Source organism: Molossus molossus, unplaced genomic scaffold (genome assembly GCF_014108415.1).
Source record: "Molossus molossus isolate mMolMol1 unplaced genomic scaffold, mMolMol1.p scaffold_m16_p_24, whole genome shotgun sequence".
Classification (NCBI taxonomy): Eukaryota; Metazoa; Chordata; class Mammalia; order Chiroptera; family Molossidae; genus Molossus; species Molossus molossus.
The window spans coordinates 2,202,760-2,216,464 of record NW_023425360.1 but is presented as its reverse complement, the minus strand read 5'-3'; the positions used below and the strand labels follow the sequence as shown (position 1 = coordinate 2,216,464).

General features: G+C 50.9%; 2 protein-coding genes across 2 annotated transcripts in view; both read left to right on the top strand.

Annotated features, from left to right (window-relative positions):
* The window catches only part of SH3GL3 (SH3 domain containing GRB2 like 3, endophilin A3), a 43,019-nt gene extending 36,442 nt beyond the window's left edge, over window positions 1–6,577 (top strand). Inside the window, exon 9 of the mRNA XM_036278105.1 lies at window positions 6,357–6,577. Coding sequence (XP_036133998.1) covers window positions 6,357–6,562 — 206 coding nt within the window. The 3' untranslated portion in view covers window positions 6,563–6,577. The remainder of the gene's footprint in view (window positions 1–6,356) is intronic.
* A 34-nt stretch (window positions 6,578–6,611) lies between these two features.
* ADAMTSL3 (ADAMTS like 3) overlaps window positions 6,612–13,705 on the top strand; it is a 169,324-nt gene continuing 162,230 nt past the window's right edge. Inside the window, exon 1 of the mRNA XM_036278104.1 lies at window positions 6,612–6,673. The gene's annotated coding sequence lies outside the window, so the exon portion shown is untranslated. The remainder of the gene's footprint in view (window positions 6,674–13,705) is intronic.

Here is a 13,705-nt window from a genome sequence, read left to right as displayed (position 1 = left end):
GGTGTGGACAGACTACTCTCTCCATCCCCTTCCCCCAGCAACCAAGAGGCACGAGGAGTCCAATTTGTCTTTCCGTGGGGATGCTCTGACCCAATGCCTCCAGGTAGTGAGATCCCCAAAGTCGGGGCTCCTCTGGTGGTCTGAAAGTCGCCCAAGCTCAAATACCGCAGGGGAGCTGTGATTTTTAGTGTCTTCCATCCCACCCCATGGGCCACCCCCCACTCCAAGTGAGGATTAGAAGGACAGCCTTTGAGAACAGACTCCCAGATCCCGGCATGAGGCAGGGGAGAGGGAGGAAGAGAAAGGGAGCTTGTGAGAAGGGCCAGCTGCAGCGAACACCCGTCCTGTCGGGTGTTAGATCTCGGGGGGCTAGCCCCCCCCCTGGACTGGACAGTTTGGTTTGCTTCCAGTGGAAGTCTCGGGCGCTCATGGTGAAGCAGGGGCTCAAGCTGAGGAAGGCGGGGCTGAGAGGAAGTTCCTGAAGGACATCCCCCCAGTGAGGACACCCCAACGAGGGTACCCCGGCGAGGCAGGGCGGACCTGGGCAGACCTTCCTGGGGCTCAGAGAGGGTTTAGGTGGGGAGCTAGCCAAGGCCGGGGTCCCAGCCCCACTGACGCACACCCCCCCAGGGGTGAACTCACGAGCCGGGATTTCCCGGGTGGGTTTGTGACAGTGACCGAAGGTAGACGGAGGTCCCAGCTGTTCACTGCCTTCACCTTCTCACCCCAGTGTCCATCCACCACGTGGGCAATCGTGGTTCCCACTGGAGGGCTCCCTGGTAATTAACCCATTTCTCTCTGGGAGGCACGGAGCATGTTGGCCCGGCGGGCGGGACACCCTGCAAACGGAGGGCTGTTATTCCATCCGTGCACCGGCGGCCCTGCCCCTGCTCTTTCTGGACTTGGGGACTCGGGGTGAAAAGGGGGGGTGGGCCAAGGGCCCTCCGGAGAGCGCTCTGCTGTTGAAGCCGGAGGGGACCCGGTGTTAGAAACAGGACCGTGGTATTGCCGAGAGGGAGGGGGCGTTTGCTTTAGGGAGGACACGATTCCCCACCTGTGCAGACTGACAGCCCCCTTAGACCTCTTGTGTTAGGGTTTCTCCCCATTTTTCCTCCTACTGGGGGCCAGAGCTTGAAGGGTGACTACCTGACAGACACTGCCGTTTGTCTGTGGAAATCACCTTTGCTTCGTTGCTTTCCCGAGGACGACTGTGTTGTCCCCACCTCCGCTCACAGGCCGTGAAGCCGGGTGTCGGGGTGAGAAGTGAACACAGGCTCCGGCCAGCGCGGGGCTGGGGTTTCAGGGTGTGTCGGATGGACGGCCCAGCGCCCGCCGGCCGGAGCTCGTGGGCACCGACCCACAGATGTGCGGTGCCAGCTGCTGCGCCCGAGAGCGCGCGGAGGCAGAGGGGGTCCCACGGGGCAGGGCCCAGGTGAGCGAGGTGTGCGGGTACCTGGCCCGTGCTCATGTTGCTTCCAGTTTGAAAGACCCACGGAGCTGGTTCTGCCTGCGCTTTCGGGTCCCATCCCTGGGGACGGCGACTTCTCCTTCACTGGGAAAAGTCACACGGTCACTCAGGGCGACGGACACTTCATTTCTCTTTAACTGAACATGACGAGGAGTCTCCATCTCAGAAGGAACTTAATCTTCTTTCCATTTCTACAGTTGGCCTAAAAAAAAATTAATCTTTTTTCCATTGCTCCTAATGACGGGGAAAAAAATGTCATCTTGCAATGTCACGGTAACTTGGTCTCTTCCAAAAGAAAGCGTAGGTTATCCGTTGATTACTTTGTCCATTCAGGACCGAAACCCCGTCGGTTCAGCTGAGTGTCCTCGTTGGGGTGTTGTGTTCTCCCGCGTCTCGCCCCGAGATGTTGCCTGGGGGCGGCAGGGAGGAGGCTTGTTCAGGTCTTCCCCGCGTCCGAGCCGAGGTAGCAACCTGGGTCTGTGGCCCGAGCCTCCGCCTCTGGGTTGCCAGGTACCTGCGTTCTTTTTAAAAATTGATCTTAGAGAGAAAGAGGAAGGGAGAAGACGGAAACATTGATTTGCTGTTCTGCTTATTGCTGCATTTGTTGGTTGATTCTTGGATGTGCCCTGACTGGACATTGAACCTGCGACCTTGGCGTGTCAGGATGATGCTCTAACCGGCTGAGCCGTCCGGCCAGCATCGACATCTGTGCATTCTCAGCCTACCCCCTGGCCATCTGCAGTCCGGCGGCCTCCTCGGCGGAGATGTGGTCACAGTTCATGGGGAGACGGGGGTGGCTCGCTCGGGCCCCCTCTTTCCATGTTCACTGTGCTCGGCCAGCCCCAGAGTTCCGGGGGAAGTGGGGCCTCAGATCCCATCCCCCAGGGTGGAGTCCAGGGAGCACCCCAACCTTCTGGCTCACCCTCGTCCCTTCCCAAGCCTCCAGGAAGATCTTCTGTCTCCTCTCCGGGTGGCAGGAAACAGCCCTCCCCGCTCACAGCTGTCAGATCATCTCTGCGCTTTGCGTTCTTCAGGCTCTGGCTCCTTGGGACCCGGGAGTCTTGGCGAGTCCCTGTCAGGTCTCAGGAAAACCCGTCTGGCTCTGATACAGAGAAGCCAGAAGATGCTGGCTCCCCCAGCGCCGCACACCCGAAACGGTCTTCTTTGGGAACTGAACAGCTAAACATTGCCTGTTGTGTTCGTGAGCAGGGTGTGCGCTCCAGGACACGCCTGAGCGCTGGTAGGTGAGGCTGTACCCGGTGCCCACGCTGGGGAGGCCCGCGCTCGGCCCTTCCCGGACTCAGAGCCCAGGGCCCTCCCCGCCGTGTGCTCGGGCAGATGCTGCGTGGCGGGGTCGCTGGCTGATGGAGTGTGTGATAGGAGTGTCGGTCGCTTCTCCGCTCTTAGAAGATCCACGCGGCAGCGTGGCCACGTCCCTCGCGAGTAACCTGTGTCTTTCCCGATTTGCTTGGCGTGAGTGTGCAGGGAGCGGCCGCGTGTGCACAGGTGGGGTGGCTCAGGTGGGTGCCGGCCCGGAAGGGGTGTTTATGTCAGTCAATGCAGGTGGCTTACGGAAGGGGAGGCAAGGCCGTGTCTCAGCAGCCCCGTAGTTAGCGGGACAGTGTCCGGCCTCCCTTAGCAGTGTCATAGGTCACGTAGGAGGTGACAGCAGGAGGACAGGGCGCGGGCTGGGGTCTGGAGCCTGGTGCCTTGTTCTGGTTTCGACGTAGATCCTGGGTCAGGCTGCTGTGATCTGTTGGAGGAATTACTGCCTCCTTTTCAGACCGGAGGGTTTGTGGAAGACCTCCAGGTGACCTAGCGTTACTAGTGTTCTGTGTTCAAGGCACTGCTCCCCAAGTGTACCCGCCTGTGGTTTAGAACTATGGGAACCCCTAAGGCCATGTGTCTCCTTTGAGGGTTCAGCAAACGAGTCGGGGGGACGACGTCTTCCCCGATACTCAGTCATTATCATAACCATCCTAGAAACATTCCATGCTCAGAAGTCTGAAGGCCTAGATAACTTCGGGCAAAAATTTTATTGCCATGCCCTGGCCGGTTTGGCTCAGCGGTTAGAATGTCCACCTGCGGTCCAGAGAGACCCGGGTTCGGTTCCCGCTAAGGGCACGTACTTCGGTTGCAGTTTGTCCCCGGCCCTGGTGGGTCGTGCGGGTGGCAGCCACTTGATGTGTCCCTTCACGTCGATGTTTCTCTCTCTCTCTCCCCCTCTCTCTCCCTCCCACTCTGTCTGTACAAAAAATGGAAAAATGTCCTCGGGTGAGGATAAAAAAAAAAAATTTTATTGCCACATCTTCAAGTTCGACGATGTTACTTTATTTTTAATTTATTGGTTGATTTTAGAGCAAGAGAAGAGGAAGAGAGAGAGGGGAAGCATAGATTTGTTGTTCCATTTGTTACTGATGCGTTCAATGGTTGGTTCTTGTATGTGCCCTGACCGGGGATCACACCTGCAACTGTAGTGTATCAGGTCATTGATCCAACCAACTGAGCTACCCGGCCAGGGCCAAGTTCGACTATTTTAGCAAAGAGAAGGATTTAATTTATTTTATAATGTTCACACGCTCTGATACCAAAACCTGACCGAAGTAATTTCATTTTAAATACAGATGCAGAACTTTTTTTGTTAATCCTCACCCGAGGATATTTTTTCCCTTGATTTTAAAGAGAGTGGAAAGGAGGAAGTGGAGGGGGGGGGGGCATCAATGGGAGAGAGACACATCCATTGGTTACTTTCCACAAGCACCCTGACCGTGGCTGGGGATTGAACCTGCAACCCAAGTACATACCCTTAACTGGGAATCGAACCCAAGACCCTTTGGTCCTCAGGCCGATGCTCTAACGACTGCGCAAAACCGGCCAGGGTGCAAAACTCTTAAATACTAACAAACTCAGTCTCACTGTAGCATGAAAATACAACACATAAATGTGTAGTTTCTTTAGCACATGTGATGGTCATTCATTTTAAAAGACTCTTATAACATCAACCTTACCATTACTGAAAAAGTATGATCCAGTTAAAATCAAAATGAGATTTTTGTGGGAGAAACTTGATACTGAAGTTTACCTGGTTGAGTGGTTTTGTGAGAATAGGAAATTTTGAAATAGAAGTGTAATGAGGAGGAATTTGCATTACTATCTGTCAACACATATTTTAAAGCTACAGTATTTTCAATGATATGATAGTGACCGAAATGGATCAGTGAAACAAAATAGAGGAAACTTAAAATAGGTCTGAGCGCTCATGATAATTAAATATATGAAAAAGATGAAAAAGTATTTGACATCAGTGGGAAAAGAATGGATTATTTAGTAAAATGGGTGGAGATAGCAGCTGAAACTAATTATAATTAATGATACCTTTATTTGCCAAATTCTACATAGATTCAAAGAAAAAAACTCATGTGAAAAATTAAATTTAAAAAATTGGGGTACATTTAGTTGAACGTTTATGTCTAAAGGTAGAAAGCATGAATGAGACATTTGAGCAGGTTGACTGGTTATGCTGTTTATAATTTCTGTATGTGCCAAAAACCAGAACCCTCTTCCCTAAAACCAAATGAAAAAAAACAGATGATAAGCTGGGGATCATGTTTGTATCACACACGACAGATGGAGGCTTAATATTTATAGTATAACAGGAGCTCCTACAACTTGTAATGTAAACCATGATAGAAAAACAAATCGATAATAAATGTTAAGTCTTGGAAAAATTTATGTTGTAGGAATAGCATAGTCCCTTCTAGAAAACTTACCCTCAGGAATGAATGGTACACATTTGTAAATACACATTTGTAAATACACATTCGTCTATTAGGGTACTTTCTGCAGTCATCCATGAAAGCAGGAGAAAACAGAAGAAAGAGTAGGAAGGAATGAAGGAAGGAAGAGAGAGAGAAGAGAGAGAGGAAGGACGGTTCTCAAATACCCAATGATATATTGATAAAGAAATGATGTTACAGTACTATGATTGACAACTGGTCAGTCATTAAAAATAATCTCAAAAGACGTTCACTATAATGTATACAGGAAGCTTCTTTTATGAAGACAACTATGTAAATGCATACACAAATATATTAATAAAAATATCTGGAAATGTCAACGCCAAAATATGAGTTTAACTTTGGTTATCTCTGGGTTAGTGGTTTACAGTGGACTTTCCTTAATTTTGCATATATATATATACACACACACATTTGTGTATATATATATATATACACACATATGTGTGTGTGTGTGTGTATATATATATATGTATTTTAACTATTACCAGGTTTTAGTTTGAAATTTAAAAAGTAATTCTTTTAAAATGTGTTATTCTGAGAACTTCCGGGTTCGTCAATCACCACAATAACCCCAAGAGGTCAGGTTGGTCTGTGACCATTCAGGCTCCTGGCCACCCCCTCTGGGGCGGCGTCCCCGACCCTGGACCATCCCGGCCTTTCCTGCCTTCTTCTCTTCTGAGCTTCTGAGCTATGAGTGCTTCTACCTCCTCTTTGTCCTTTAAATGTTCTCCCTGTGTTGTCCGGTCTCCACCGAGAAACTGGGAGCTCCTGAGGGCGGGGCCTTGCGCTTGGATGTCCCAGGGGCTCTGGGCGGCGGTACAGCTGCTTCAAGGCGGAGGGCTGGGCTGTGGCCCGGAGAACTGGTGAGGGTCCCCGGCTCCGGGAGTCAGGGGGGGCAGCCGGGACAGCTGAGCAGGACAGAGCCTACAGCCAGCCGGGGGATGTGGCCCCAGCGCCCGTGTCGCTGGGGAAGGCAGGCGAGGGTCTGCTGTCCCTGGTCTCTCCCAGCCTCCACCTTGCCAGTTCCCCACGGATAACTGATTTGTCCTGTTAACTTGTGGTTTCTTGTCTCCATGTGACCTGGACAGGTTTTACGGTTCCCCTGGACCAGCCCTGCTGCCGTGGCCTCTATGACTTCGAGCCAGAAAACCAAGGAGAATTAGGATTTAAAGAAGGGGACATCATTACCTTGACCAATCAGATAGATGAGAACTGGTATGAAGGGATGCTGCACGGGGAGTCCGGATTCTTCCCCATTAACTATGTTGACGTGATTGTGCCTTTACCTCAGTAAACGTGTAACTCAAGATCTGGACGGACTTTCCTCTCTGAATGCATCCACCGCACTGTTCTCCCGCGTGGTGGTCTGTGGCGTCCTTGCTCTTTGACCAGCGTAATGACCTTTGTATGTATGTTCCCTTTATAATGTATTTTATATCCGTTTAATGTGTATAAATCATTTTCTTCTTGTAGCTACATGAAAATGCAGTTTTCCTTTTTTTTTTTTTTTTGCTTATTGCCCTAAAAAGGCATTGGTTAAATAAGTGGATGTGCTTTTGGTTTTGCTAAAAATTCAACACACCCATTGCAGCGGTGTCAGTGAACTGCCAAGCGCAAAACTCGAAACGAGGACACGCTGACTGTTCCGTGTCTTGACGTGACCGATGGCGTCTGATCTTTCCCCCTTGTCATGTTGGAGCTGACCCGTGAGTAGCCCAATAAACATGACACTGTTGGCAAATGGCCTTGGTGATTCTTAATGTTAAGTTGGTTTTTATTTATTTATTTATTATCCTCACCCGAGGGCATTTTTGCATTCATCTTCAGATAGAGCGGGAAGGAGAGAGGAAGAGAGAGAGAGAGAAACATCGATGTGAGAGAGACACATCGACTGGCTGCCACCCACATGACCCCAACTGGGGCCGGGGACAAACTGCAACCGAGGTACGTGCCCTTAGCGGGAACCGAACCCGGGTCTCTCCGGTCCGCGGGCTGACACTCTAATCGCTGAGCCAAACCGGCCAGGGCGCGTTAAGTTGATTTTTAAGCTCACCCTTCCAGCTGCTAAGTCCTGTGCCTGCGGTTGACCAGGGGACCCAGCAGAGATGTTTAGCTGTTTGCTCTTGACCATGTCAGCAGCCCCGAGGCTGGGCCTCCACTTTGCACCTGGCTCAAGCTCAGCACACCCTCATTCCGGTTTGGGGTGAAACCCCCACCCCTGCACTGTCAAGTTTACAATAGAAGAGCCTAACCCAAGCTTCCCTCTCACACCACCATGGAGCAGAAGTGAGGGTCTGATCCCTGAGCTCAGAGACGGGCGTGTGTGTGACCAAGTGCCTCCCTCTCCTCTTCCCCTCAGGACTTGGCCTGTCTGCAGAGCGTGGGACCAGAATCACTCCTGGCCATGCGTGTGCACTGTGGGTGAGGCCCAGGGTGGTGCTCCTGGGCCTGCTGGGACTGTGTGGTGGTGGGGTTCAGTAGGAGGTGGCTCCTGGCCCAGACATCTGAGCTACATTTTCCAGTGTTGCCTTCTGCAATAAGAAGATGGATTTGGTTTCCATCTTCTGTCTTTTCTGTTGGTTCTTGATCCCTATGGAAGGATCTCAGCGGGGAATGAATGAGTGGGTGGAATGAAGCATTTGAGCTCAAATCCTCTTCTTGGATCAGAAGTCTCTACCTGACCTGAAATGTCACGTCGGCACCCGTTTTCAAAAATTTCTCCTCCGTTTTCCTGATTTATGCTCTGCAGGCACGGAACATTTTGTTCTCAGTTTGCCTGAGCCCCCCCCCCCCGCCCCCCATCCATAAATTAGGGGATATTTGTTTCATGACGTGTGTTGGTTTCTTTCTTAGTGTTTAATGAAGCAGCATTTTAGCCATTTCATGGGAAATGCAGAGTGAGCCCCACTCGTCCTTTGATGGTAAACCAGAGGCCCAGGCTGGGATTATGTCAGACTTGTTTCGGAGGATTCAGGACCTTCTGAGTGTCTCCCAGGCCGGAGTTCACAGTGGCAGAGCTAAGACCAGGCCTGAGGGACATCGGTGCAGCCAGAGACCCTGAGTAGGAAAAATGGTGTGCCGCCCTGGCCAGTCTGCTAAGTGGTTAGAGCGTTGGCCTGCGGACCAAAGAGTCTCGGGTTTGATTCCGGTCAAGGGCACGTACCTTGGTTGCGATTTGGTCCCCAGCCCTGGTTGGGGTCGTGTGGGAGGCAGCCAGTTGATGTGTCCCTTTCACATCAATGCCCCCCCACCCCCAGTAGCTGAAGATAAATGGAAAAAGATCCTTGGGTGAGGATTAAAAAAAAAAAAAAATAGTGTGTCTAGGTAGATGTCAAAAGTGGCTCACAGTCTTTGCTTCTTGTTTTTTTTTTTAACAAAAAGAGCTTTGAGGTTTTCACCGTGTAGGGGAAACTTGCGGCATGCACACTACAGAATGTTTAGGAACTCCTGATAAACAGTGTGGGTAGAGGGTGGATGGATGGGCAGCCCGCTGTTTATCCACACTGTCCATCCCCATGGCTCCAGGTATCCACCGTAGGCCAATGGGCCACAGAACTCAATCCCAGCCCAGGTGGTCTTCCTGAGTCTAGACCCACAGGCATTTCCAGCTCGAAATGCTCCAGGTGAGCCATCACCTGGGCACTGCACCCTCCCACCCAACATGTTCTTCCTCTTAATTTCCCATGTCACCAAATAACACTGATGGCCCCCCCGGCCCATGTCCGACATTGGGGCACCTGCTTCCACTCGTCTGTCCTCTGTACTCATCTAAGTCATTCCCCAAGTCTTACCAATTCTACGTCTCTCATAGCTCTCAAATCGGTTTCCTTTATCCCCACTTCCACGAATGCAGGTGTAGGCCACTGTTTGCCACATTGCATCTCATTTGCTCCTTCAGGGCAGGGGCTGTATCCCAGCACACACAGCACACAGGAGGCCGTCAGGTAATACAGGTTACATTGTACCACATGCAGCTAAGCTGTTCCTTAGGCCTGAAGCTGACCAGACGTGGGTGGGTGGTGGGATGGGAGGAAAATTGGTTCTTCACCCTCACCCACAGAACATTTTGTTGCCGGGGTCTCGGTAAACTAGGGATAAAAAAAAAAAAAAAAAAAGCCTCATTGTCTATCCAAACTCTCCGAACGTTAAGTGTATTTTGCAAAACTTAATACATAGAAATGTTTTTATTGAACTTATAGTTGAGAAAAGACTTTTCAAGTATTCCTTTGTGGCGTTTCCAACCCAAATATTGCCCAGCGGAGAGAGTCAGGAACGCGCAGGGAAAGCAGACTAAACAGGCGCGTCTCGTCCCGCGGGCCGGGTGAGTGACGTGTGGTGGCACCGGGGAGGACGCCTCCGGGGCAGCTCCTCTCGACCGCGTGCAGGGCAGCGGGCTCCCGCGTTTTGAGACAGTCCAATGCACCGAGTACTTTGCACTCTGTTCTTTGCTCAAATGAATCGATTCTGGAATAAAACCTGGGTCTCCCGGAGAGGTCAGAGGTGATGTTCTAGATGTGAATTTTTTCAGAGAGCCAAGTGTGAATAGTTGAAGGATTATGTATTGCTTGGTGGTGTTTCCTTTTTCTTACATTTAACCCCTCTGTGAGTGAATGCTTTTCTGGAAAGTAGCACGTGCTTCCGACAGACAGTCTGTAAAGGACAAAGCGTGTTCACAGATAACCCGGATTCACGAACAGGAACGCAGTGCAACGTCACACTGACCTTCTCCGACCCCACCGAGGGAAACAAAGTTGTACTTGAGACTGGTACTTTTTAAAAATATGTTTTTATTGATTTTTTTAGAGAGAGAGAAACATCACGTGAGACAGAAACATCAATAGGCTGCCTCCTGCACGCCCCCTACTGGGGATTGCGCCCGCAATCCGGGCATGTGTCCTGACTGGGAATCGAACCGGGACCCCTCAGTCCATGGGAGGATGCTCAATCCACTGAGCCACAGTGGCCAGGCTCGACTGTGGTACTTTGTGTCTCTTCCAGCAATTGTGTAGCTCCTTTATGCATCCCTATGCTTTTCTTAGCAGGCATCCCGTCTCTTTCTGATTTCTAACCCCTGACCAACTCTGGAAAATGAGCTGAATGAACAAGTTAGAGGCTCTGTGCAAGGCAGGAATCCACAGTCTTGAGTGACAGCTGGGTGTTTCCTTCTGTGCGAGTAGGCTGACATCTGATGTTGGTGGGATTCCCAGAGGCCTTTTCTGGTCTGGGGGCGGTGACAGGAAGGGGGGAGATGGCTAGTGTTGTGGTCTAGATGAGGGAGGTGTTACTATGTTACGCAGGCAGATTATAAAAACAATCTCAGAGGCTATACTGGAAGGGCCGGCTGGAACACTCTAATTTTTTTTTTTTAATCCTCACCTGAGGACATTTTTGCATTTATCTTCAGATAGAGCGGGAGGGAGAGAAGGAGGAAGACAGAGAGAGAGAGAAACATTGATGCGAGAGAGACACATCGATTGCTTGCCACCCATATGACCCCAACCGGGGCCGGGGACAAACTGCAACTAAGGTATATGCTCTTAGCAGGAACTGAACCCAGGTCTCTCTGGTCCACAGGCTGATGCTCTAACCACTGAGCAAGACTGTCCTAATTTTATACTTTCATAATATAATGGAGAAAGTTGATGGTCAGAGATGTAAAGGGACTTACCCAGAATCCCCCAATTTGTGGCCAGACCTGGACAGGTGGTGGATTTCCTGACTATAGAAAGCTGCGGTGTCCTCTCCGCTCACCTTGTCTTAAGGGGAAGAAGGTAAGGGCCTTCTCAAGGGCTGAGTGAGATGAAGTCAGAGGCACTACTAGGAAATGTATTCTTCCCAGGGCACTGGTTTTGTGCACACTCTGTGGCTCCCTGTCATCCGTTAGCTGCACGTGTAGGACTGGTTGACCTTCTAGGGAGGATGGAGCTTCCATCAGGGTACTGGTGATGGCTTCTCTTCTGCTTTCTGTCCTGACCAACTGTTTCTTGAGGGGCTGGCTGGATACTAAGACCAAGGGGGAGAGAAAGGCGCAGTCCTGGCCTCCATACTTAATGTGGGGCACTCCCAAGAGGGAGGCTGGCTGAGGAATCCAAACTGCCCAGGGGAAGAAGGGACAGGAAGTCCTGCCCAGCCATTCATACCTTTGAGCAGAGCAGCTCCACTGTTCCCCAAGGAGCCCCCCACTCCAAAGGCCTTCTGAGCGCCTTCCTGAATTGCAAGCCCTGGGAACTCAGTTCAACACAGCTGCCGCTGCAAAGCATAATATCTCTTTGAATTCTCCATTTCACCTTGAATATTCATATGATTTTTGCAACAGACCCCATGATATGCCAGGGGTGGTTTTAGAATGTGAACAGTGGTAGAGTCTAGTTGCCGAGAACACGTGGTGTTAGACCTTTCTTACATCAGGTTCCTCGTTTGTAAGACGGAGTGGGGAGTGGACCTGCCTAGTCGTGACTGAGTTCATACACGTCCAGTGCCTGGTGCATCACGTGTTCTGAGATTTTTATCATTATTCCTCTCCCGATACCCTGCTAGGAGAAGCACATCCAGTCGGTCCTTGTTAGTTGCAGATTCCATATTTGTGACTTCACCTACTGGTTAGATTTTATTTGTAGCCCTGTGTGGGAGACCATTTGCATTGCATCCACCTTGTTAAAGTCTGCTCTGCTGTCTCCGGCCCCAGGACGGAGTCTCTCTGCATACAGTGTCTGCATTCCTCTAGATAATTGTTTACTCCATTCTTTGCTTATCATTTGTTCCACCTGGGGTATTTACTGGAATTTGCTTCAGGTGGGATACTCATTAACTGTTTCACCTGTTTTCCCCCTATATCTTATGTGAACTCCCCCTGAATAAACGAGACTTGATCAGAATCCTGTCTTGTCTCCATTTCTCGTGTCTCTTGTCCCTCCTCATCCTCACTCCCCCTCTAGAGTCCTCGTTGCTCGACCTGCGGGACGGGTCAGCCCTGTTGTGGTCATTTGGTGAGGGGTGAGAACTTTGAGTTGCCTGCCTGCAATTATGTTCCCAGCTGAGATGGAACCGGACAATACTCAGCCTTCTTGTCCGCAAGTGTCCAATTTATTGATTTTTAGAGAGAGAGAGAGAGAGAGAAAGAGAGACTGACTTACTGTTCCACTTATTCATGCATTCATTGGTTGATTCCTGTATGTGCCCTGACTGGGTATCGAGCCTGCAACCTTGGTGTATCCTGACAATGGTCTAACCAACTGACTATCCAGCCAGGGCCTGGACAAGTAAGTGTCCTTTCATGGCCTATGTCATAGGACTTTTCACACTTTTGTCTTTTTTATTGGTGATTTCACTGCTTACATGGCCCCCAAGCGCAGTACAGATGTTGTCTGGTGCTCCTAAGCAGAAGAGGGCCGGCATGTGCCCTCTGGAGAAAATCGTTGTTAGGTGAGATACCTGTGTTAGATCAGCTTCCTTCAGGCATGAGGTACAGTGCTGGCCACCTGTGAGTTCAATGTTAGTGAACCACCAGTACAGGTTAAATAACACGTTTTGAAAGAGAAACACACATCCAATAAGGTTATGTGTGGATCGGTTGACAAAAATGTGATGAGAGGTCAGCTGGAATCTAACCCTATATTTCCCCCAGAAGCAATGGTTCCGTGTACACAAATTCAACGACTGTATAGAACACAAGTATGGTGTCTAAGGAGACGCACCTGCACACAGGTGGGCTCAGTCAGCTTTAGCCCAGTCCTCCCTGCCCCTCACTGATTGGTCTCCTCACCTCCTCCCCCTTGGCTCCATTCACTTCCCACCAGATTCTAGTTATCTTGCATGAACTGGGCAGAGGTTCTTGAGGAGGACCTCTTGGCAAGAGGAAGTCACCAGAGTGAGGAAGGGACCCTAAGCACACAGGCAGGCAGGGCCAGTTTCTCTTGGTAGAGCTCTGACCACCTGGAATGTGCCAACCACAGAAGAGGCAGAAGACCAACCTCAGAAGAGTTGCAGGCCCCAATTCTGGCTTTGCAACTCTGTGCGCTCGGGTTATTGGTCCCCGGAGCCTGTGTCCTAGTAGGTGAAATGGGAACGATGCTAGTAACTGACACCACAAGGAAGTCCGCACCGTGGCCGGCACACACTCTGCACCCAAGGAAATGCTGACCGTGGTACTTGGGTGGGGCATACAGCTGGCTTTCTGAGCAAGCCCCTGGCCCTTGGCTTTATGCTGCTGACATTGGGCCAGTGCCCGCGACAACCATTTCGCCTTGGTTCGCTTCACCTCCAGAAGTCCGCGGGAAATTCACCCACGTCCCTGACACCGGCATTCCCATCGCAAGTCACGGGCCGGGCGCCCCACGACTGGGGCAGCTGCAGAACCGTTACACAACCCGGGCTCATGGGCAGTGGCACCAGGTTCCGGGCCAAGAGGTGGCTCTCCCGGGCCGCTCGCGGTCCCTGG